Source organism: Heterocephalus glaber, unplaced genomic scaffold (assembly GCF_053883595.1).
Source record: "Heterocephalus glaber isolate CG9 unplaced genomic scaffold, H.glaber_assembly_v1.0 deba00001613, whole genome shotgun sequence".
Classification (NCBI taxonomy): domain Eukaryota; kingdom Metazoa; phylum Chordata; class Mammalia; order Rodentia; family Bathyergidae; genus Heterocephalus; species Heterocephalus glaber.
In genome coordinates this window covers 32,834,349-32,860,350 of record NW_028258384.1, presented here as the reverse complement: position 1 = coordinate 32,860,350, position 26,002 = coordinate 32,834,349, and the positions used below count along the sequence as shown (strand labels likewise).

The window sequence follows — 26,002 nt, the reverse complement described above, 5'->3', positions numbered from 1 at the left end:
AAAAAACTTTAACTTGTTAATAATGTTGATTAACTGGACAACAAACCACTAAAGACCTAAACTCTAATCATAGAATAGCTGTCATTTCACCTCTCTAAATATGTAATTGTTTAAAAGGTGATTGTGAGATCATTTATATTCCTTTCTTTCCTGGACTGTTAGGCAAATTCATTAAGACAAACTATAAGGATTACTAGCTAAAAGCCTATCTGTCTTATAGATATAAACTGAGGAGGTATTAATAAATGTTAATGTGTTGTATCTGGTATATTTTCAAGGATTAATACAATTATCTGTCATCTTTATAATACCAGTGTATTTACAGCATATTATATTTGGCAATTTAATGGCCCAAAATAGAAAATCTGTACCCTAATTTCTTCAACACAAATTCATGGGTTCAGTACAACTTAAATGAAACTCAACTTGAAGACATAAATTTATGAAGTATTTATAGATTCTAATTCTATAAGGAATCCTTAAGCTTCCTAGTTAAAAGTCAATACCAATAACACAAGTTGGCTCAAATTTTGTCACATTTTTACTCAGCTATCTAAAGTATTGTAGAAGGGACATATTAGAAATAAGTAGCAACTAAGAAGCAGAAGAAATATAGATTCCAAATTCAAATGTTCAACAATGAAAAAAGATTTTGGCAGTTACTTATCTTGAGAACACAGTGCTATGAGGGGTGTTTTCTAGTTAGTATTCATAATATATAAAAATTCGATCTAGGATTATGCTGATGGCCAACTCCTTTCATTTCTTTTAAAAAGCTAATGACGTTATGGTTTCAGTATAATCTTAATTATTTGTGAACACAAATTCATTAAATAAGTATTTCGTAGGTACCAACCACATACTGCGTTCTGTGCTTCTGGGCCTTTTCTCCCTTTTTTAATACTAACATGTTGCTGGGCATAGTGGTGCATGCCTGTAATCCCAGGACTCTGGGAGTCTGAGGCAAGAGGATTGCAAGTTTGAGCCCAGCAGGTACAATTCTGTGAGACCCTGTCTAAAAATAAAAAATAAAAAAGGGCTGGGAATTTTTCTCAACCCACAGTGAAGGCTCCTTCCATGTTCAAAAATTAACATGTGTCAAAATGTAAAATAAACTCTAAAGCATTTTACAATACGTGAAATATTCTAAGCATAATGATAGCATTTTTGCTCTACCTTGGCACTCAAACACAAAACATACGGAGATGAGGAAAGCTGTTCTAATGTCTCTTTCAACCAGTTTTCTACTTTTAATATTAGAAAACAGGAAGTACTCAAAATGAGTGACTTACACAGGAGGGGAGAGTAACAGAAAGAATTAAGATATGTTATGTACATATACCAACTCCCCATGATGAATGTAATCACTATGCACTGCAAAAATGTACTAATAAGAAAACAAACAAACAAAAGAAGTAATAAAGGTAAATGAAAGCCAAAGTAGTTATTTAAAACTAAGCTCATATTCCATACTGCCCAGACATCCTGATAGTACAGTGGAGACAGCACTTTGGAATTCACTGATATCTACAATGAACAAGATCTAAGCATGAAGAGTTCCAACATAACAAACATTTCTTCCATTAGAAAAACCTGGAACCAGTTCAAGTGGACTTCTGAATATTTATTTTGTTCATAGTAGCTTTGAAAGGCTCAGGTTTTCCCTCTACAGCCCCAAATTTTTAGGCAACCAGGGAAGGCCAATTATCTCAAAGAGGGATACCAATGCTTATAAGATCAAGACTCCTAAATGGTGCTTTTATAAAATAAAAAAAAGTTGTCTAAATTTTAAAGCAAACTAGCCTCTCTTTCTTCAAAGTCCTATTTTGTGACAATATTTTTTGTTGATAATTATTCCCAGTCACAGATGAAACAAAATTTAAGATTCTTAAATTGAATACTTCAGAGACGTTATCTCAAGTAAAAAAAAAAGTTCTATCATTGCACTTCATCAAATGAAATAAATACACAAATAATTTCTTTAAATTTTTATGGAACTAGCTCTCTAGGCTTGGGCCTAAGTCCTTTACTCATGCCTAAAGCACCGAAAAAGTCAGACTCTTCAGTGAATTTGGGACCTGCTACAGTCCCTCCCTCTGGAAATAGTGAAGAAAACTGAACTCAGCCGGTGTGCCAAGTATAACTGGTCCTTCTGTGGCAAGGTGAGGAGAGGGCCTGGGGGGGATCTGGCACTATGGGTGGTATGTGGAAACCGTTCCTGGTGGTGCCTGGACCCCCAATACACTTCCACTATCACAGCTATGTCAGTCATCAGAATGAGCAAACTAAAGGCCAGTAGAAGCTCTACCATTTGAGACATCCCTAGCCTGTAAAAATGGGTTAATTAATGTGACAAAAGTATTTGGAAATACATGTGTGTGATTCACTGGGAACAAGACCAAATCATTACTGTGTACCTCTTTAAGATATCATTATGCTTCTAACTAGCCTTTAGTTAAAACCTAGTTTGTTGCAGAACAGCCATAGTACAGATTAACTGTTTTTTAAGCAATGGTTTTTAACATTTTATGTTATTACAAATCATATTTTAAGGGTGAGAGTGGTGACAGGAAAGGTGACTAAAATCACTTTTTATCATTACTATTTTTTAAGCCAACAAATGAGACAGAGGCAACTAGTTATATATAGTACAGCAAGTTGCATTTCTTCCCTGCACTCCAAAATACATCTTCTGTAGGTTTGGAAGGAAATACTATATCAGGGAATGGATCACAGACTTGATATAGCATAAACAAATCTCTGGTAAATGGAGTGCTCAGGAAATAGCATATTAAAGACACAAGAAAAATAGATACAATACTGTTCAAAAGGTCATAGATGAATAATTTGTACATGACAGGTCACATTTACAGGAAAACAATTCTTAGAACTGTCATAAAATCACCTATTCCTGAACTATTCTGATTTCCACTAGTGGTTATATTTAGCATATCATTAAAAACCCAAGAGCTAAATCAACAATTCTTCAATTTTCTGGTCTCAGGACCTATGAACAGTCTTTAAAATTATCGAGGACCTCAAAGAACTTTTGTTTATGCAGATCATTTCTTTCATATTTATCAGATTAGAAATTAACAGGAATTTAAAAATATTAATTAATTCATTTAAAATAATCATAAATATTTGTCAATATAATTAATATAGTTTTATTAAATAAGTATATCTCCCCCAAAATGCAGTAAGAGTGGCATTGTTTATCATTTGGGCAAATTTCTTTAATATCAGACTTAGTTTAACAGAACATAGCTAAACACAGCTGGACTTCCATATCTGCTTTTGTATTAGTTCTGTTATGATATTTTGGTTGAGGGATATGAAAGAAAATTTTTATTCATGCTGATAATACAATTGAAAAATTGAGTGATATTTTAATAGCAATATATATATATTCTTTGATTCGAAACTCAACAAATGGTAGTTTCTTAAGCCTTAGGTGCAAGGTAAGATCTGAAGCTACAATTGGTTAAAAGAAAATCCATTGCTCTATCTTGCATGTTGAGTGGGTCTTTTATTCATCCCTGCTTTTGTAATATCATCTATTAGTCATATGGAAAATACTGGTTCACTAAATTATGTAGATCTTCCAAATCGTGACTCAGTTCAAAATTATACAATATAAAATGTCAAGTTTTTAATATTTCCATTGATCTTATCAGAAAAGTCTACAAATTACAAAGTTATCAAGCTCACAAGGTTCATAAAAGTTTTTCAAAATTCCAATTTTTGCTTGAGAACTTGAATCACTGTCAACAAAGACTATCAGGCTTTTTTGTTGTTTTTTTTGGTACGGGGGGGGTGGGGATCGAACTCTGGACCTTGCGCTTACGAGGCGGGAGGCGGAACCACTGAGCTAAATCCCCAGCCTATCAGGTTTTTTTCTTGAAGTGACATGCTTACTTTTCATTTTTAAGAAAAGGCCTTCCAAATACTTAAGTCTGAATAACTGCTTTCTGTCAGTAGGTCTTCAAGTTAAAAGAGATTACCTGAAGAAAGTAGTTAGTTCAGTTGACAAGTCTTGTCACACAAGTGCTTTTCCTTTAGGTAAACATCATACTCTGGTGTGCTGCAAAAGTGGTTTATGCCTACTTCTTATTTTATTATACAGAAATATACATTTATGTACATTGGGCAGGATAGATTTTCAAAAATTAATTACTCTTTCTGATGTATTAAGAACATTCTTAAGTGAAATTGGCATTTTCTTTTCCCTGCAAGTGCATAAGGGTAGAGAATACAATTAAAATAGTTTGGTGCCCTATCTTAATTTGTTTTAAGATACCAGCAGTTTTACTTACTATAGATTTTACATCATCCACGTAAATATCAACACAGTAAAGAATTTAAATAACATCTAAATATTATTATGAAAATAGTTTTTACTTTATGGACTTCTCAGAGAATCTCAGGGACCAGCAGTCCCTACATCATATTTTGAGTACTTTGGGGTTAGGATCAATGATCCTGAAGCTTCAATATGCATGAGAATTACCTGGGAAACTTGTTAAAACATTGAGCCCCCTGGGCCTCATTCCCTGAAGAAATTCCTATCTAGTGAAGGATAAGTAAACCAGATAACTTTAATGGAAATCTGTTCAAAGGTAGTGTAAAAGTGGGACAGATAAGCCAGATGGGTCAAGATCTTATAAAAAGATGTTGAACTTTATTCTGTACATGAAGTGGAACTTTCTAAGAGCCTTTAACAAAAGAATAATATGAGTATTTTTCCATTTTAGATAAATTTCTCTGTTAGCCACGAAGAGGAAGGCTAAGATTGGTGGCTTGGAGACCAGGTATGAGTTTGTTAGTGATGATTTAAGTGAGAGATATTGATAACAGAGATGTGTTATAACAGGAAAAGAAAAGGACTGTTTTTGTCATGGTTAATTTTTTTTTTTTGGTACTGGGGATCGAACTCGGGTCCTTGTGCTTGTGCAGTAGGCAGTGAAACCACTGAGCTAAATCCCTGGCCCTCTCATGGTTAATTTTTAAAATTCTCCATATGAAGTATATTACATACAAAGTAAGTCTATTGGCAGATTTTTTTTCTGTGGTGGTAAAGGATAGGCAAGGAAGTAGACCACTGTCTTGAAACTACTTTACCTTCACATCAGTTAAACTATAATCAAACTCCAACCCAACTGTTTTCAAGGTGTGGTCCACACACAGCACATACAGACCATGTACAGCAAAATAACTCACAGAACTTGTTAAATCCATAAATTTCCACACTCTGCCCTAGGCACATTGAATCATGTTGTTCCAGAAGAAGATGACATGACTGTATCTGAATAAAGGTAGGTTTTTGTACATGAATAAATGAATAAATGCAAGGTGCTGTACATAAATAAATGTAAATTATTGTACACAAAAAAATAAGACATCCTCTGAAAATAAGCCCTATTGCATCTTTTGGAGCAAAACTTAATGTAAGACCTAGTCTTATTTTCGAGGAAATATGGTACAAGGAAACTGGGATATGACTTCCACCACTTGTCATTTTACTCTCAACTTTTCAGCCAACGTGGAACTAACATAAGAATGCATGGAAGATACATACACTCTGTACCTTAAATGTTGTTTCACTCTAGGCAGTGCTATTCTTGTGTAGTTCTGAAATCCCTACCTAAACTGGTATTTGAGTACCAGACTCGGTTATCTTTCCATTGCTGTCATAAAATACCTGAGATAAACTTGGAGAAGAGATTGTTGGGCTCACTGCCTCAGTGGTTTCAGTCCATGGTCATCTGTCCCCATTGCTTTTGGGCTTATGGTGAGGCAGAACACCATAGCAGGGAGTGCCTGGATGGGTCTGCTCACTTTACAGCTTCCAGGAAGCAGGGAGCGTGGAGAAGAGGGGGCAAGGTCTCTGTGTCCCCTTCAAAGGCACATCCTCAGTGACTTCACTTTCTTTCTGTAGGCCCTAAAGGTTGCACCAGCTCAAAATACTGCCACTGGATAGTGGGCAAGCATGACCTTTCAGGGACATTTAAGATCCAAACCATAACACAGATAAAATATCATTATTAGCAAAAAAATTTAAAAATCGAATGAAGCCTAAAGATGTGAGCTCCCTACAAGGAAAGGACCATACCATTATTTTTCTTTCTTTACTATCTGCTCAGTCTTGTCCTCCTACCACAACATCCAGCACATTTCTGGTCATAAAGGTGAGTTCAAAATTTTATTGATTTTGGAACTTGTTTTGGTATGCACTCTCTGCAGGAACAGTTTGTTACAGGAGGATTTTAGGCTGGAATTGGATTTATTATTAAAGTTAGGAAGAGTACTATGTTGAGAGATAAGAATTTCATTTTGATTTGGTCATAAGAACCCAAAGGTGTAAATGCTGTAGTAGTCCGATTAGTTAGCATTCCATTAGGCATCCAAACTAGATGAAGGAGAATCTGATACTTCTCTGCATGACATTTCATATCATACAGGTAATCAAGAAAAATAACATTCTGTTACTTAAATATATTGAATTTACTCTTGCACAAAGTATCACAAAAGCTAGTTTTTGTACTAAGACTCATGTACTAATAATAAAAATAAATGCAAATCTAGCTCATGTATGTTTTAATCTTTTCACAATAAATTGTTTTTGAAAATCAATAAAGAGAATAAATCTTATCTGGAGATCTATACTTCAAAGAAGTGTTGACTTGATATAAAAGGGTGTCATCACAGTTAAAAGCAATATTGGCTTAGTCATTTCATGACATTGATGAGACTTTGGTACTGTTAAAATATGAGGCCAACCTAAAAACCAAAACCAAAACAACAAAAAATAGAAGGGAGATGTTATCTTAGTGCATAGCAGTGTTTCTCCAATTATATTTCAGATGTTAAGTATTTGGAGATAAGAGGTTCTATAGATAAATAAGTTCAGAAAATAATGCATTCAACACAGTTAAACAAGGTTTCTTTGAAATATTAGAGCCTCTGAGAAGTGCTGGAGTGATATACATTGCTAGTCTCCAAACCTGGGCTGTAGATCAGGGTAGAAGTTAAGCCAGTGATAGAGAACCTTTTAGAGATGAGTGCCCAAAGTGCAAGCCAAAACCCACTTATTTATTGTAAAGTGCCAACACTGCAATTAAACCAACATACTGAGGCTTTAGTTTGGGAAAAACAACTCATATATTAACATCTTTTGTCTTAAAAGAAGAACAAATAATATGCGTGCCATAGGTTCGTCACCACTGAGTTAAGCTGTCCATTATTCATTATGTATGTGGACTAAGTGCTTTACTTATACTATCTAATTTAATCCTTATATGGTAGATACAGTTATCCTCCATTCTACAAAGAAAGAAACTGAATTTTAAGGAGATTAATTTAGCAAAAGTCACAAAGCTATTACACGACATAGATAGATTCATATTAAACTCTGCATGAGTCCCATGTACCCTTTCTTTACAACTATGCCACAAGAAGGCCATAGCTACGTCCATTATTAGAGAACTGGATTTTAAGACTTGCTATTAAAATGGAAATATACAGGAGAGAAGAAAGACAAAACAGTTGCTTCTGTTTCCTGATTCTGTGATTTATCCCTGCATTTCTCAGGAATTTCCCATAAAATTAACAATATGGATGTCACACTTTGCTTCTCTCTTTGCATATATAACTATTAAATATTTCAAAATGTGGTAGTGAACACCTATAACAACTAAGGAAGTAGTATTATGTTTAGTAGTAATAAAATTGATGGCAAAATTTTCAAGGGAACTAACATTCACTAATTGCTCACTACATGCCAAATACTTAATAACATCCTGGAAAGTAGGCATTATTTTGCCTCTTTTTATGAACAAGATAAATGAGGTCCAGGTTACCAACCTGCCCAAGATCATCTCTTTATTAACTGGTAGAGCTGGAATTCAAGCTAAGCAGTCTGAGTCAAAAACACCTGTTCTTCCATCGTAATATGCTATTCCCATTGCAAATGGAACATATTCACCTTTGGTAGAGTAGATTGAAATAAAAATAGAGCAATCATTTAGCTTTTCTTACCATCAAAAGATAATCATTGACCTTTAATTATATTACTCAAAGTAAGCAAGTTCCTTTGCCAGTTCAACCAAAAAGCATCAGCCAGGTAGGAGAAGCAAAAAGGGTTTAGGGGTTAGAGCAACTGAGGTGATTGGTAATTTTACAGTGGACTTTCTTGCATATTTTGCCCTCTTTGTCAAAATGAAATGGTGGTGGTGTAAAACAAAAAATTTGATTGAAACATCCACATGAAAAGCACTTTGGAACAGTGTTAAGTATAGATTGCTCATGGTTCTATGAAGGAAAACTTCACTTGAAATAATCATACTTTTCTAGCCTTCATCCAAATGGCTGCTGATATCTACTAAAATGAAAAAACTTGTACTTGAAAATCTACTGATGGCTAAGCCACAAATCAAGGTATATTTGTAAAAGTTTTAAGAATATTACAAAAGCTATCAAAATAAACTAATGTTTCCTGAGATCATCATATATTAGGAATACAAAATTCAGAGTCCTTAAGGTAAAATAGTTGCAAAAGGTGAGGTAGAACCCTGGAAAATATGACAAAGAAACTGAATAAGTAGAGAAAGACCTCTAAACCAGCATGTTTGGGAAGAATATAATAAACTATACTTTATAGGGCCATCATTATGAACAATAACCACCACAGAAACACTGAAGGGTGGTGCTTCAAAAGTTCATTTGTAAGCTAGTTGTCTGGAACTAGAGACAACACATTTTCCCATAGTAATGTTGTTAAATAGGGTTTGGCTTTCTAAAACAGCCCACAGATTACTGTATGTGAAAATGCTTTGGAGAACTAAAACTGCAAAGCAAAGAGAAATTATTATTTAACTCAAATTTGTAACAAAACTTCAGAAAACAATATCACTACTATACCTAAAGCAAAACAAACAAACGCATTTAAAATTTATCTCAAATATTGGAACATGAAAATGCATAATCAGAAGGGTGACAAGGTTGATTAGAGGCTTTTGTGGAGATTATGGAAGTGAGTTACATACACATTCAAGTTCATTAGATATTGAGAAGACTGGTTTGCTCTCTAGTGCTTAATTCTGGTGCAAAAGAAGCAAAATCACACAGAAGGAAACACATTTTTCGGTAAGGAAGGAAAGACTCAGAGGAACAGAGAGAAGGAGATGGAAGAGGAGGGGAGAAAGGGGGGAAGGGGAGGAGGGAGAGTGGAGGAGGAGAGGGAGATGGACTGAATATTAAAATGTGTGTGAATGCATACCCACAAGAAAAGTTTCAAAAGGTGGAGTGAAAAGAAAAGAACACAAAATACATCTTAAGGGGAAAAGAAGTGATACCAAAGCAACCCTTAAATTTGGTAGTTTCTTATGTGAACCACCAACTGGTGAGTTTCATATAGCAGAATGTAATTTCAAGGGAAATTAACAAATAATTAAATTTTAGTGAACTTAAATGTTCTATATATCATTAATCAAGTGTAAAATAAGACCACCATGATTCCCCTCTACACTTATTCTAACAAAATTTCCTCCTCTCCTAGAATGACAAAAGCTATCAATATCAGATAAATCCAATGTCTCTGACTGAAAAATACGAATATATTGAATTCTTCAATCTAATCTGTTATATTTAGCCCTGATCCTAAATATATTGAATAGAATGGATATCGAAGGGGACTAGTGAGCTTAAGCAGGCCTCTTCTTAGAAACAAAAATACAAAAGGCAAGGTATGTTTCTATGTGTGTGAAGGGAAGATAAAAAGAAAAAATATTAATAGTGAAACAATGGACAAAGAGAAGAGAAACACATATTAAAATAGTCTGTCCTTAGAGTTCTTTATTGTTCAAGGCTCATTTCACATATGAAAAAACCAATTAGTATTAACAAGAAAGGATCACACTAATAGACATATGGATTGGATATATTCAAAAGGTCAAAGTAATTCTTAAATTAGCCTAATAGCCTATAAATCATTTCAATGATAAAATATGCTTTGTTCCTATTGTTGCTAATCTAGTGTCACATTATCTATTTTGTTTTTTTGAGACAGGCTTGCTATGCTGCCCAGTTGATTTCAAACACTTGGGCTCAAGTGATTCTCCCACCTCAGGCTCCCAAGTAGCTGGAACTATAGGGGTGCACCACTGCATGTGGCTACAGTTACATTACTAATGCTTTATTTAGGATTTGTCAACATCATTGCTGTACTTTGGGTTTTAAAAATAATTATTTTTCTGATTACAAAATTCTAGGAAATTCAGAAAATACAGAAAAATAGTAATGAAGATAAAAATAATCACCTACATTCACTGACAATGTTAACATGGTGTGTTATTTATTGGTACATTTTAGGTATACATTATGATCACATTCATTATTGGGAATTTGTACCTGTACATGATATATCTTGGTTCTTATTTTTTCCCATTCCCCTTTCCTCCCTTCAACCCCTCCACCCCTCCCTCCATACATAGGCTTTGTTTCCATTTTTTCCTTTTTTTTCCTTTTTTCTTTCCCTTCTTTTCTTTCCCCTGCCCCCCTCTCTAGTTCCCCTTTGAACATTTTCTTCCCATTTCACAATATCTATTATACATTTTGGTTCTCATTTACACTTTCAGTTTCTCACACCAGAGAAACAACTTGGTATTCACAGATGTGTGTCCTATTTATTTCACTTAAGAGTATGGTGTCAAGGTACATCCATTTAGACAGAAATGTCTCTAGTTTATCTTTTATATGGCTGAGTAGTACTCCATTTTATATATTTAAAAAATATCTTCTTTATTCAATTACCAGTTGATAGGCATTTGGGCTGCTTCCAAGATTTAGCTATTATCAATTGTACTGCTATGTAATATGATGCCTTTAACTCTTTTGGGAAGATACCTAGAAGGGGAAGTGCTCGGCCAAATGGAATCTCTAGTTTTAGTTTTTTGAGGCATCTCTGTACTGACTTCCATAGTGGTTGTACTAGTTTACATTCCCACCAACAATATAGAAAGGTTATTTTTTTTCCTTACAACTTCCCCAGCTTTTGTTTTCCTTTGATTTCTTGATGATAGCCATTCTTTCTGGAGTGAGATGGAATCTCAGTGTTGTTTTAATTTGCATTTCTTGAATGGCCAGCAATGTGGAACATTTTTTTCATGTATTTATTGGCCATTTGTATTTCTTCTGAGTAGTGTCTGTTCATTTCAGTTACCCATTTTTTAATTACATCTTTTACTTTAGGGGTCTAATTTTTTGAGTTCTGTATATATATTCTAGATATTAGTTATCTGGGGAACAGCTGACAAAATATTTTCCCATTCTGTAGGTTGTCTCTTCACTCTGTTGGTTGTTTCCTTTACTGTGCAGGAACATTTTAATTTGATATGATCCCATTTCTTGATTCTTGGTACTATTTCTTGTGCCACTGAGTTGTGTTCAGAGAGTCCTTGCCTATGCCTGTGTCTTCAAGAGTTTTACCTATCTTCCAGCAGATTAAATGCTTCTCTTTTAACATTTAGATCTTTGATCTATCTTGGTGTTAGTTTAGTATATGCTGAAATATACAGTTAGATTCAATCTTCTGCATGTGGATATCGAGTTTCCCCAACAGCTTTTGTTAAAGAGGCTATCTTTTCTCCAGCATAAGCTTTTGTCTCCTTTGTTAAGGACACTATGTCTGATGGTGCCTTCGGTTTTTTCTGCATCCTCAGTTTTGTTCCACTGACCTCCATGTCTATTTTTATGCCAGTACCATGCTGCTTTTTATTACTGTAGCTTTGTAATACAGGATTGTGATGTCTCCTGCTTTGCTCTTGTTAGGATTGCTTTTGCTGTTCTGGTTCTCTTCTGATTCCATATGAATTTTAGTTCTTTTCCTTTAGTTTTATGATGAATGGGATTGGTATTTTGATTGAGATTCTGTTAAATTTGTGTATCAATTTGGAAATATGGCCATTTTGACTAAATTGGTTCAGTCTATCCAGGAATAGGGGATATCTTTCTATTTTCTGATGTCTTCTTTGATATTCTTTTTCAGAGTAATGCAGTTGTCATTGTAGAGGTGTTTTACTTCCTTGGTTGGGTTAATTTTTGGGTTAATTTCTAAGTACTTAATTTTCTTGATGTTATTGTAAATGGTACTGTTTCCCTAATTTCTTTTTCTATGGGTTTGTTATTGATGTATAGTAACAGTATTAACTTTTGTGTGTTGATTTTGTATCCTGCTACACTGCTGAATTTGGCTATTAATTCTAGGAGTCTTGGTGGAATGTTTTGGTTCCTCTGTGTAGAGGATCATGTCATCTGCAAGTAATGATAATTTGACTTTTTCTGATACATATCCATTTTATTTGTTTCTCTTGCCTGATTGCTCTGGCTAATGTTTTGAGTACTATGTTAAACAAGAGTGGTGATAGTAGACATCCTTGTCTTGTTCCTGATGTTAGAGGGAAACTTTCAGTTAAATTTAATATGACGTTGTCTGTTGATTTTTCATAAATGGCTTTTATTAGATTGAGATAAGGTCTTTCTATACCTATTTTCTTTGTCAAAGGCTTTTTCTGCATCTATTGAGATGATCACATGATTTTTGTCCTTACTTCTGTTCATATGATATATTACATTTATTGATTTGCATGCGTTGAACCATCCTTGCATCCCTGGGATGAGCCCTACTTGGTCATGATGGATGATCTTTTTGATGATTTGTTGCATTCTGTTTGTCAATAACTTGTTGAGGATTTTTTGCAGCTATGTACTTTAAAAATTCTGGCCTATCATTCTCTTTTTGTTGAAGTCTTGTCTGGTTTTGGAATCAGGGTAATGCTAACTTCTAGGAGGGATTTCAGGAGTATTGCTTCCCTTTAGATTTTATTCTAGACTTTGAGGAGTATTTGGTGTTACATCTTCCCTGAAGTTCTTGTAGAATTCAGCAGTGAATCCATCAGGACCTGGGCTTTTAGTTGGTAGGGCTTTTATTATTTCAATTTTGTTGCCTATTATTGGATTAGTCAGGGTTTTTATATCTTCTTTGTTCAGTTTTGGTAATTCACATGTATCTAAGAATCTATCCATTTCTTCTGAATTCTCCAATTTATTGGATACAGGTTTGGCTAAGGGTTTGTCTATTTTGTTCATTCTTTTGAAGAAACAGCTCTTCGATTCATTTATTCTTTGCATTTTTTTTGGGTCTCCATTTCATTGATTTCTGCTCTGATCTTTATAATTTCCCTCCTTTTATTTGCTTTGGATTTGTATTGTTCTTGTTTTTCTAAGACTTTGAGGTGCATCATTAGGTTATTTATTTGGGCTTTCTCTTTTTCTGATGTGGGCATTCATAAAATTCCTTCTTAGGACTGGTGTCATTGTGTACCATAAGTTTTTGTATGTTGTGCTTGTATTAGGCCAAGATGATTTTTAAAAAGCCACTTTAGTCAATGAGATGCTATTTAACCAAGCAATAGGGAAACTGGTGGCAAATTTCAATTGTGAAAAATAGATTACGTATAGAAAAATTGAGGTAGGAAGAACTAAAGCATAAATTATGATTAAATCCTTCAAAAGACCAACGTCTCACCAGCCCATTTATAGCATATAGCAGTGGTGGCGAACCTATGGCACACATGGTGCAGCAGGGTCTTTGTTATCATTTGAAAGCTCTAAAAGGTTCACCATCACTGGCACATGGGATTAAACCACACCACCTTTATGGCTAGTAAAGATATGAACTCAACTACACACAGACAAAACATACACACATATTTTGGGGGGATGGTCCTGGGGATTGAACCCAGTGCTTCTGGCCTACTAGGGGGATACTTTACTTTACCACTGAGCTACATTCCCAGCCCTTAATAAGTATATTTCCATGTAAACGTCTGTCAAACATATGTTTGTTTTAAATGCCCCAGATCATTTTGTCTTAAATGTCCCTCCCTGTGATACTGTTATACTTCTTTTCTGGTAGCTAAGAGAAGAGAGGCTCAATTCTCAGTTTCCTGTTAATGGTCATGACCTCTAATTACTAGAGAACACTTTTGGCATTTTTAATTATACAAGGGATGCTTACAATAAAAATGTATTGGGGTGTGAAACTGAGGTATAGTATATGCAATATGTAAGCAGAGCTCTTTAGATAATATGTACACAGAGCAAAAGAAATGACAACAAAACATACTAAAATGCTACAAATGGTCATATTTACAGATTTGTATTGTGTGTTGTTTTCTTAGTACCACATTAATACTTATGAAAAAGTGCCGGGGATTTAGCTCAGTGGATTCTATGTCTGCTGCGCAAGCGCAAGGACCCGAGTTCAATCCCTGGTACCAAAAACAAAAAACAAAAAAAAAACTTATGAAAAAGAAAGATAAACTTATAACAACATACAAATCTGTAAATGTAACATTTGTAGAAGATAGATAAATAGGAAGTAGGGAGAAGTTCAAATAATTCCCCAAATTATCTATTCTGTTGTTTCAGAGATATTTTAAGATATATGGTCATTTGTTTCATTTATACTACCAGTTTCTCTTTATTCTCTGAAAATATTTTTTCTTTTTTTATTGTTTGTTTCTTCTTTATTAGAGATTCTTTTTTTTTTTTTTGGTACCGGGAATCAAACTCGGGACCTCACGCTTGCAAGGCAGGCGGCAGAGCCATTGAGCTAAATCCCCGGCACTGTTTAACTTTTTATAGAAGAGTTTAAAAAATATTTTCTTTATTAATATTTACTTGTTTTACATTAAAGTACAAAATTAAAAATACTCATGAAAAACTAACCATTATGATAAAAGTAAAGTACAAAGTTATGCCTATGCATGAAAAAAGAGACAAGAAAAAATATGAATGGTGCTTATCTCAGTATTGTGGCATTATAAGTATCTTTTATTTGCATTATACTTTTCTATACTTTCCAAGTTTTCTACAAGAACTAAAACTTTATAACCAGAAAACAACTGAAAAAATGTCCTTGGTACTCTCCTCTTTCCTACATTTAAGGCTGGGGACAGATATTAAATGTAACATTTTGTATGTGAAAACACACATCTTCCAGAGACTGAAGGGAAAAAAAGTTTTTTATGTGCTTAGAAGACAATTTGCTGATAAAGCTATATTTCTTTTTTAAAAAAGGGATGGCTTATTTTGTTATAAAATCCAATAATCACCAATATGTTCAGTGGAAGCATTTTAATTGGAGACATTAATTGAATGCAGATGTAAATAACTTTTAAAAGATCAAAATAGCACAGGGAAAGGTCATTGTTAAAACTCCAAAAGTACACTTGTCACAATTTCCTTGTTACCTTGGTCATTATAACCCCATAAATCTTGACCATGATGGTGGCCACCACAGAAATTAGGGAGTGCATAATTTTGAAATATTTGTACAGTCTTATGGTATGTTCTGCTTTCTCCTATTAGATACTACATTCCTTAACAGGGCAAGGGTTTAACCTTATTGTTTATAGTCAGACAAGAAGCACAGTATATAACAGACAGTAGACCCTTGAAAATTCTGAATGAAATGAATTCCAATCCCCTTCCTTAGAGGTTTTTCTAGTAAATATTACGACTCTCTGGCATTAGACTTCTTGGATGTTTAAGGCAATTCAACAAGCATTTCTAGAGCACATCCAGAACAGAAGATCCTATAGCGATTCTGAAGATTAACAAAACATTAAAATAATTGCAATTCAGTAGGAAGGTAAAATATGTAAACAAATATCTACCAGCAAAATGCAGAAAGTACTATAAGAGATGAAGTGTTAAAGGAATGAAAAGATTACTTTGTTTGAGGTGTGGGCTGTAGTGGGTAGAGGAAAAAAAGGAATTGTATAGAGACATCATATTGTACCCCATTAATGTGTATAAATTTTGTGTCAATTGAAAATAAATTTTTTAAAAAGAAAAATATGAAGGGCTTCAAAGGAGACATTTATGTTAGATTTTGAAGAATGGGTGGGCTTTGACCAACAGTGCTGGAAAGAAGAGGGTGAGTAGGTAACAGTGGAAGTATAGCAGAGGGCTGGAGATTTAGCTCAGTGGTTCCACTGCCTGCCTTGCAAGTGCAAGGTCCTAAGTTCGATCGCCCGTACCAAAACAAAAAAAACAAAAAAAACAAAAAAAAAAGAAGAAGTATAGCAGAAGAAACAACAAAGGAATGATAATGGAAAAGGATAGAGAATGTTTAGGAATCAATGTGAAAGAAGAGGAATTTGAAGGTAGTCTGACAGTTTGGGGTCAGATTATTTAATCTCGTATGTCATGTGGAGCAATATAGTCTAAAATTTATAAGTAATGGCATGTCTGTGAGCTGTGTTATTGTGGCAATATGGAGGAAGAACTGCATGAGGGGTGAAAATGACTGGAAGTGAGGTAACCAATCAGGAAGATGTGAGAAAGCAGAGGAGCTGAAAGAAAGGTAATAATGGTTGCAAGGGAGAAGGGGACATCCTGAGAATATCTAAAGTGATTGAATCAACTGGATGTGGCAGCTATTTATTGGAGCAGGAATGGAGCGATGGGGGAGGGATGATATTTAAGGGAAAAGAAGTGTTAGATGAATTGATTAATAAAATAGCAGAAATGGCACAAAAAAGAGTCGAGAGAAGCAAGAGATGGCTTGGGAGAGTTCCAAAGAAAGAGTGATCAACAATGTTAAATACAATGTTAAATATCTCTGCAGAGATATCAAGAAGGATGCATCTCAAAATGGTTTGGGGAATGGTTATTCTACACTGGACAATCATCATCACCCAATCAATTCCTCCTGATCCTCTGGTGAACCTCTTACTCTACTAAAAAGGTCCTTTTCAAAGTTAACATCCTAGAAAAGAACAATAAAATCTAAATATAACAGAGCTGAAAAGGAACTGGGATGGTGATAAATCAGTGTAAAATACTATCGCAAAGTCCTTTTGGGTGGAAAGATTGGTAGCTTAAGGGAGGAGAAATTATTTAAGAAAAGAATGACAAACCTAAGAGAACCAAGACCTTTTCTTTGTAAAAAAAATTCAGTCTATCCACCTTGTTCCTAAAAGTTCAAGTTAGGATTTCAGTTAATGTGGACTCTGAAGTACTCCAGGTTACTTGTTTTCAAGTTATATTCTCCAAACAAAGGATTTCATTTTCATTTTCTGAAACACATTTAACTATCTTAACTGTGACTAAAAAGACAATAGTAGCTTCTTACATGTCTGACATTATGCTCAACACTTTATCTGCATTATCTCATTTAATCTTAGAATCCTTATGAGGCAAGTCTATTATTATGAGCATCTTACACAGAAGAAAACTGAGAGAAATAAAGTAAGTTGTTAAGAGTAAAAAATAGTAAATGGCAAAACCCAACCTCTTAACTGATGTGCTCTACTATCTTCAACAATATACACAAACAACTGTTTTATATATCAAACTGTATCCCACTGGAGACCACCAATTCATTAACTTACATTGCTTGATTAATTCACTCTTTTTTATAGCCTGCAGGAATAATGCTTCTCCTGCCACACCTTTGCATATGTTTCAAGTTCTTATAAATGTGTCATAGATTACGGAGGCTGTAGCTCTATGCAAGTCTTTCAATAAATTCATGCCTGCACATGTTGACTTTAAGAACATTGTGCAAGCAAGTACACACACCATTTCGACCCGTAGGCTGTACTCAATTAGCAGGCAAGGTTTAGGCCCATCTGCTTCAAGAAAGATGAACAGTTAGTTGCGCAAGAGTGAAAGAATGCTTACTGTGTCTCATTGCGACAATCTATCTTTTAGATAGCTTTAGTGCTTACTTTTAAGTTTAGGCTGCTTCTTATATGATTTTCATATTTAAGGTAAGGACTTTGAATGCTAATTAAATTTTGAAACCAAAAATTCTTCCTAATTTCCTTCCAGTTTTCTCAATCAATTTAACTGTAATATGTATATCCAGAGAGTCCAAGGCAAGCTGTTAATAAACATCTACCATTTAAAACTATTTATCTTTTTAAATCAAGACATTCTAACTATTTTGAAACACAAATAAAGTACAGAAATGGATTGCATGGTTTGATGTTAGGCTACAACTACCTTTTATGAAATTTTGGTATACATAAAAATGGCTTCATTTTCCTAATTGATTGCTCTTATACAGTATAGTGGGATTTTTCTCTGGTAAACAAAAAATTTAGAGCAACTGTTTTAAACCAGTTCTATTTCTTGAAACAAATGTATCTTTGTGGTCACAGGATCTTGATAGGTGAGTGTGGATATTCAGCATAAACTGGAATAAAGGAGAAACAATTCAAGTGCAGGCCCCTGTGAGTTTGCCAAAAGAACTTTGTAAACAAAGAGGACAAAATGGCTTTCACGCATTTGGTAGCCCCTGCACAATTCATGGCAATATGTAATGAGTTAATCAACCATTAAACCTTAGTCCTACCTTTCTGCCACTATGATACAAGATAAATTGCTTTTGACCAGATATTAGCAGGGTGTAGCCCTAGGCTTCTTCTCAGGAATGAGTAGAACAAACAACACAGAACTTTGCAAATAAATACTTAATAACACACGTGGATAAAATGCAAAGTGATTTTTCCCATATGTTGAAAAATAGTTTCTCCACAAGTTTAAGGGAGAAATATGATTCTATTCAAGTAATTTGCTAGCTGTTTTGGCTAATTAGCTTAGTGGCAATATTTGCTACAACAATCCTTCGGATAATAATAAGTTTACAAACTATCAAAAAACCTTTATGAATGTATTTAATTAATTGATAATATTTAGGCCTTTATTCCTATGTGATATCCTGAAACACAATAGCCATAATTAGATTCCCAATGTGTTCATGTCTTCATATCAACAGTTGAGTAATCTTATATTCATTTTTGCATCCTGTTAGCATTAACCTATTATAACAACTAACATTCATTGACAGTATATTATTTGCTAGTGATTTACATATATCATCCTTGGCAGTTACAACAACATAAATTTTTTTTTTTTTTGGTACCGGGGATTGAACTTGGGACCTTGCGCTTGCGAGGCAGGCGGTGGCACCACTGACCTAAATCCCTGAACTGCAACAACATAAATATTATCTCCATCTTACAGATGGGAAAACTGAGGGTCAGTAAAATAATCTGACCAACAACACAAAGCTTTTGTGTGGTAAATCCAGAATTTGATTCCCAATGTTGCCTACAATGTCTGTACCATGTGTCAATAAGGTATAACATATACGTAGAATGCCTAGTTCATAGTAGAAGCTCAACAAAAGTTAATTTTTTGTCTCCTAAAGCTATCAGATAAATACCCTTAACAGAAGTGGAAAGAAAATGTTCTAAGTAGGAACTACAATTAAAGCATACTCTTCAATTATGAATTATTCAAGCAAATGAATCTCATTTGGAGGAGACAAAATCAAACCCTTGCATTTAGATGACCAACTGAAATGAAAAGGCTTTAAAATTTACTAAGCCTTATTATTCATATTTACTAGCCATTAAAAAATAACTTTATTCTAATCAATGAATTATCAACCTTTAATCAATATACTAAATTTTTCCTTTAATCACTGTACTAAATCCAAGAAGCACAGCATTTCAGAGCTGGAGGGGATCTTAAGAGTTCATCTAGTTCACTTTCATCTCTGCATGTTCTGCAGACTTGGCCTCCTCTCTCTCCACCTCCACACTACCATTTGATGTGTGAATAACTTCTACAAGGTCACAAAGCTAGAGGTAAAGAAGAGGCTAAAGGAACTCAAGACTCCTGAGTTCAGTGCTCTTTCCATTATGCCACCCAGTCACTCAATATAAGTGTTCTCTAGGCAGAGCCAGTCACACTGTTTCAAGAAAAAACAAAACCTCTAGTTGTTAAGTAAGCAGATTCTTCTCCCCAATGACTCCTGGAAAGCTAATCCATATCAGTTAACCTTAGCAAGAGTGAATAATGTGTTACACTGTCCTAGACTCTTTAAGGCTTTATTTAATTTTATCCTCAAGGTAAATCTGTGAATAAGTTCTTTCTTATTGTTTTTTCTTTTCTTTCTTTTTCTTTCCTATTATTTATTCCCATTTGGCTCATGAGGGTATCCAGAGTCAAAAACTTCAAATAAGTTGCCCAAGGTCACAGGACTAGTAAGCAACGGAGCAGAAATTTGAATTAAGGTCTGATTTGAGGCCTGGCTCTTAACAACCACTGTATACTGCTATTACATGGTTCTTCCTTTTTCTCTCCCAATTTTTTCCTTTGTCTTTTGAGACCTAGAACCACTATATACATATGGTATGGATACCTACTCATGCACAGGAAAGTTTCTGGAAGGGTAACTGAAGGGAGAAAAATAATAACCCACCCCAGTTCCACAAATTTAATAACTACCTGGACTACTTCTACAAAGTCTAGGCCTTTGCTATCCTTATGGATAATAGACCTCTTTTCTTTTCAGTAATGCTATTCACCTGCTTGGGAACTCAGTAACCCAAATCAGAATTTTCAAAGGCAAACAGAAGCACTGATACCAACAATCACTTGGGACAAGGGACCACTGGGCACAGAAGATCCCAAAAGCTAAACAAAGTTTCCACCAAAATTACAATGAAGTTAACGCACAGTAATACAATCTTTTACCTGATACCTAGAAAACATGGAGGGAAAAAAACCCCCAAAAACCAGAGCGAGGAGAAGAAAATTTGTTGTTATACAGTAAAAAGTGAGGAAGGGATTTCCAGGCCATCTGCTCAACTGCTGTTTAAAAGTCAAAGCCCACTACCACTCAATCCAAGGCAAGGCACCCTTGTAAAACACCAGGAAAAGGAGACGCAAAGAGCCCAAACAGTTTTAAATCTGCCAGCTCCGAACTCTGTTTGCCTTACCCTTTTTCAGGAGAGAGGCAAATTCTGAAGGATTTTCTTTTCCCACCAATCCCCACTCTTGGTGAATCTCCGGGAAGACACTGCCCCACACAGTGGGAAGAGAAAGGGCACCCATTTTCCTTCGGCGCAAGGGGATAGGGAGAGGAGGGCACTGAGGAAAATGGGAGAAACTGGTCAAGGCAGAGGTTTTAAGGGGTGCAATTTAGTAGCTGCACTCACCAGGGTGAGACATGGGGATGACCTCATTGCGGGTCCCCGGGAAGTTAAAGATGACGGCTCCAGACGCCCCTCTCTCGTACGCCAGATGGATCTTGTCTGCAAAGGTGCAGCCCCCGCCGCGTTGGATAAGGGCCAGCCAAGAGACTTGCACAGTGCTTCCCCAAACCGTGGGCACCGTGAAATTCGTGTGTGGGTTACAGGCGTTGAGTGCCCCAGGCCCGTCGGGCGGTACCAGGACCCCAGCCACAGGCTCCAGAGGCGAGTCCTGGCCATACACGCCCTCTTCGCTCAGCTCCCACACGGTGCGGTTCACTCCGGTGTGTGGAACTCGCCAGGACACGTTGAGGTACGCGGTCCACACAGCTTCGGCCCCCCGGGCGTGAGGACTCAGAGCTAGTAGAAAGCACCATGCCAGCAATCGGGAAAAGCCGCAGTCACCGCGGCAGGAGACCCTGATCCCGGGCGGCGGCCCCATGGCGCGCACGCTCCGCGTTTCCCTAGGGCCAGTGGCACGCGCGCCCTTTTGGCGCTTGGCAGAACCCTGGCCTCGACCTGGTGTGTGCCAGGTAGAGAGCAGACAGAGAGAGACTGGCGCACCGCGAGCTAGGTCGCAGTCTCGAGGCACGTAGCGTCAGTAGAGAGGTTGCTGCAGACGCAGCTCTGGGAAGCTCCAGTCCTCTCAGCTACTGCTGCGGCGCGTTGGCGGGCTCGGAAGCTTTAGAGAGAAGCTCCTCCCAGACGACTGGGGGTAGAGGTGGCTGGGAGGGAGGAAAGGACACTGCGGGATCCGCCTCTTAAAAGGGTAACAGGATGGGAAAGCATTACAGTAGACGCTGAGGTTGTGTGGCCAGGTGTGTCGCGTCGTTTTATGAGCATGAACAGGAGAGGAAGCATAGAATCCGTTAACACACAAGCTTTGTGGTAAGATTCGAGTCTGTTTTGAATTGCACAAATACCTCGACCCCTCCTAACATTTCCCTAAAGGGCGTTTGGGGCTTTAAGGTGCTAGAATGTGAAAGTACTTCTAATTGTAGTCCGGAGAATTTGGGTAGGTGGGTGATGCTAGGGTCTGAGTGTTTACTGATTCTCTAGGCCAAGGGCAGGAACAGCACGTTGTTGTCCCCCCCTTTTTTTACTGTCCCCCATGGCATTTTTCTGCTTTCCTGTTCCTAACAAGCGTCATACAGGCCAATTTCTTTCCTACCCTTACCCCAGGCTAAATATACTGCATCAAATGCCTCTTCTAAAAGTAATCTTGGTCTTTAAAAAAAGAATTATCATTTTCACACTCCTTCGAAGCAAGCCCTTTTTCTTCACCTTCCACAGAGGGGGTTTACCAAACGGATATTCCTGCGCCATTCATGACCCTAACATCAGTCTTCATTTCCCACTAACTGAAAGAAGCCTAACTCACCTAAGGCTATTCACCTATATTACTATTGCATTATAATTTATCCTTACTTATGTGTACAATTTCTGTTTACTCTGTCAATTATTATCTTTACTGGGAGTTCAGTAAATGAATATTGAAGTAATACACTTGGTGCCTGGCAGTTATAAATAATTTTTGACCTTGGGGAACTTACTTCTCTGTGCCTCAATTGCATCTTCATTTGTAAAATGGGAATAATAATAGTACCTACTTTATAGAGTTCAGATGATTAAATTACTTCTTACATGTAAATCACTTAGAACAATGCTTAGTAGAGTGTAAAAGTCAGGTGTTAAACACTAGCATTATTGAACAGGTTCAGAGACACAATACTTCTAGAATAACCTTAAAGTTGTTACTTTGAGGCACTAAGCAGAGAAAATAATGTTTAGGATATTCAGTTTTAGCTACTTTTTCAGTTCAAAAAATATTTATCCAGCCCAACATTTGTTAAATTCCCAATTACTTCCCTCAATCTCTGGCCCAGCATTTACTTAATCAATGTTAACATTTACCAAACAGTACCTAGAATATAAGTAAATGGATAGCCTTGTGAAACATGATCTCTGGGTTTTGAAAGGGACTTTAGAGGTCAGGGTGGGGAGGTAGATGTATGGGGCTAATAGCACAGTACCCCTAAATATTGATGATGTTAATCTCTGAGATTAAAATTACCAAGAAGAAAAGAAATAAGTAGGATTATCCATCTCCAAGAAATGGTACAATTCAAGAAATTTTCACAATTTGTTTATGAAGAATACCCTCAAAATTCAACCCACCAATATTACTTGAATGGCAGTCAACTTTATTGCACCTTGAATAAACAATCTGTTTAAAAGAAAGAGGGTATTTTATAAGGTATCTACAAAAGTGAAATTTGAAGAGACATTTACTAATGCTTATCTATTCATTTTTTACACTAACATTTTTTGTACATCTACTATATGCCATGAACTAAATGTTGGGGTAAGACATTGAATGAAACTTCAACTGTCCTCTCAAACAGCTCATACATTAGGTTTGATGAAAACCAAGTATCTGCGAGGCTGAGGTAGAAAGATCACAGTGAGTTCCAGGCCAGCCTGGGCAACACAGTGAGTTCAGTCAGCCTGGAATGCATAGCAAGACTCCCTCTCTCTCCCTTCCTCTCTCCCTTCCTCTCTCCCTCTGTTCCTCTCTCCCTCTCTCTCTCTCTCTCACATACACACAAAAAATTCAAAAAGACAAGTAAAATGATAACTGCTGCGTACAGTGATGTAAGTATATGGTGTGAGTGCTAAGACAGAGGTATGCACACGGCAGTAGTGGATAATAGAGAAGAGGAACCTAACCCAGAACAGAAGATAAGAGAAAGTAGCCCAGAAGGGGTTACACCTGTGCTGAATTTGAGATGATTCGCTTTTCTAGTCAGAGAACAACACAAGCAAAGGCACTGAAACATGAAACTGAAAATGTTGGGAAACTACAATTACTACATGCCCTGAAAGTAAAAATGGTTGGAATCTAGAGTACAAAGGGGAAAGTGGTAAGCGATAAAGTTGGAGAGGTACACAGGGGCCAGTTTTTGAGAGTCCATTGGGTAAATCTAGGGAATTTGAACTTTATCCAAAACCAAAAGATAATATAATCATGGCTTAAGGAGGGAATAATATCAGATATCAAATTTGGAGATTGTTGTCATTTCTCTGTGGATAATCAATCGGAGGGGACAAGAGTAGCAGCCAGGAGCCCAATAGAAGATTGTTGGCAGTGCTCCAGATGGGAGGTGAAGGTGGCCTGGACTAGATAGGTAGTGGAGAGGAAGAGAAGTGGAGAGAATGGAGGTATCTTGGAGGTAGGTTTAGGGGATAAAAGAGAAGGGGGAGTTAGGGATTGCTCTGAAATCTTTAGCCTGAAGTCTGAATGCCATTCAATAAGGGAATGCTAGAGCAGGGTTTTATGTGTACAGTGGATAGGAGGAGAGAAGTTCACTTTAGACATGCTGATCGTGAGGTACTTAAGATGTAATCAGGTAGAACTTTGTTGTTTGCAACTGGATTTTCTGATTACTGAACACCTACTAGTACAATGCTGGAGCATATAGAGATAAAGGAAACAGTTCCTTTATCTCTTTCAATGAGTTCACAATTTAGAGGGAAGAATGAAAGAGGTAAAAGGACAATAACAACATAAAATAATAAATGCTGTAATTAGGAAAAGCATAGGATGTCATGGGAACATGCAGGGGCTGAGTCTTTAGGAAAAAAGAGTTACCCAAGCAAAGAAGGCAATGGTCTTCAGGCATAAGCAATAATATATGAGAACCCAAGAGAACTTTCAGAGAACCAATATTCAGAAGTTGGGTATGACTAGAATGTAAGTTGCCAAAGGTGAGCCAAACAACATGAAGCTAGTTAAGTAGGTTGTACCAGAACATGAGTGGTTTAGAAAACTATGTTAAAGAGTATGGACTTAATACACATGTCACCTGAGCACACACATACATAAACCAAATATGGCAAATGGATGCTCATTGTACTGTTTTTTCAACTTTTCTATATATTTTTTACTTTTTATAAGTTTAAAACTGTGAATTTATGTTGAAGTCCATGGAACATATGAATAATATGATCAGATGTAGGCTTAAATAGATTATCTGGTTTGTATGAGAGCAAGATTAGAGGGCAGAGGGCCGGGGATTTAGCTCAGTGGTTTCTCTGCCTGCTGCGCAAGCGCAAGGACCCGAGTTCGATCCCCAGTGCCAAAAAAAAAAAGGCTGGAGGGCAGAGAGACTAGTGGGGAGGCCAAGATCCCCAAATCTATTCTAGAGGACTAACCCAACTGTGGAGTGGAGATCTCAGATTGTCACAGCTTGATAAGGTGAACCAGTAAAACATCTTATGAACTCCCATTGCTCTGGGTGCATCCTCACCAAGCAACCTCCTATTGTCATTTAGCTCCTCATGTAAATATACCTACAGGGAGATAATGCACCGATCATCAAACACTAGTATCTGCTCCATTTGGAAGTTATACTTCTCATTATAATTTAATCAATTGACATTCTGGCTTACATATTGGTCTCTTGTGAATTTGGTTAAGTGTGAGTCAGTTCTCAGGAGCCCAGTCTCTGGTTATATACCAATCAAATTTCAAAGCTTACGAGGCTAAAAACCAGATTGTATATCATGAATGCATCAAATTCTTTCCACTCTGGGTAATTCTCTGGCTTTCCCCACCATATCTTTCTGTCGCGCTGTGAATTATTTGCAAACTGCCACAGCCTTGCCACTCAGAGTGAGGTTTGTTGATCAGGAGCATTACCACCATCAAGGGATAGTTAGAAATGCAGAATCATGGGTCCCATCCCAAACCAACTGAATCAGAACCTGTCTTTTAACAGGATGTCCAGATGATTTGAGAAGCCCTGGAGTAGGCTAATATTTGTGGCCAGTAGCCAGCACCCAGCCTCTGCTTGAATATTTTCATTGCTTCAGTCAATCCTCTT

The 26,002-nt window shown here is 36.4% G+C and overlaps 1 protein-coding gene and 1 long non-coding RNA gene across 3 annotated transcripts in view; one reads left to right on the top strand and one right to left on the bottom strand.

Moving 5' to 3' along the window:
* Rnf128 (ring finger protein 128) overlaps positions 1-26,002 on the bottom strand; it is a 110,740-nt gene that overhangs the window by 31,071 nt on the left and 53,667 nt on the right. The window contains exon 1 of one of the 2 annotated variants that reach the window (XM_004861471.3): positions 21,084-21,807. The exons of the other annotated variant lie outside the window; for it this stretch is intronic. Coding sequence (XP_004861528.1) covers positions 21,084-21,558 — 475 coding nt within the window. The 5' untranslated portion in view covers positions 21,559-21,807. Of the gene's footprint in view, positions 1-21,083; positions 21,808-26,002 lie in introns of those variants that run through there. 2 annotated transcript variants of the gene reach the window in all.
* LOC106010768 (uncharacterized) overlaps positions 1,671-26,002 on the top strand; it is a 36,897-nt gene continuing 12,565 nt past the window's right edge. Inside the window, exons 1-2 of the long non-coding RNA XR_001184507.3 lie at positions 1,671-2,162; positions 4,755-4,811. This is a non-coding gene — a long non-coding RNA (uncharacterized LOC106010768). The remainder of the gene's footprint in view (positions 2,163-4,754; positions 4,812-26,002) is intronic.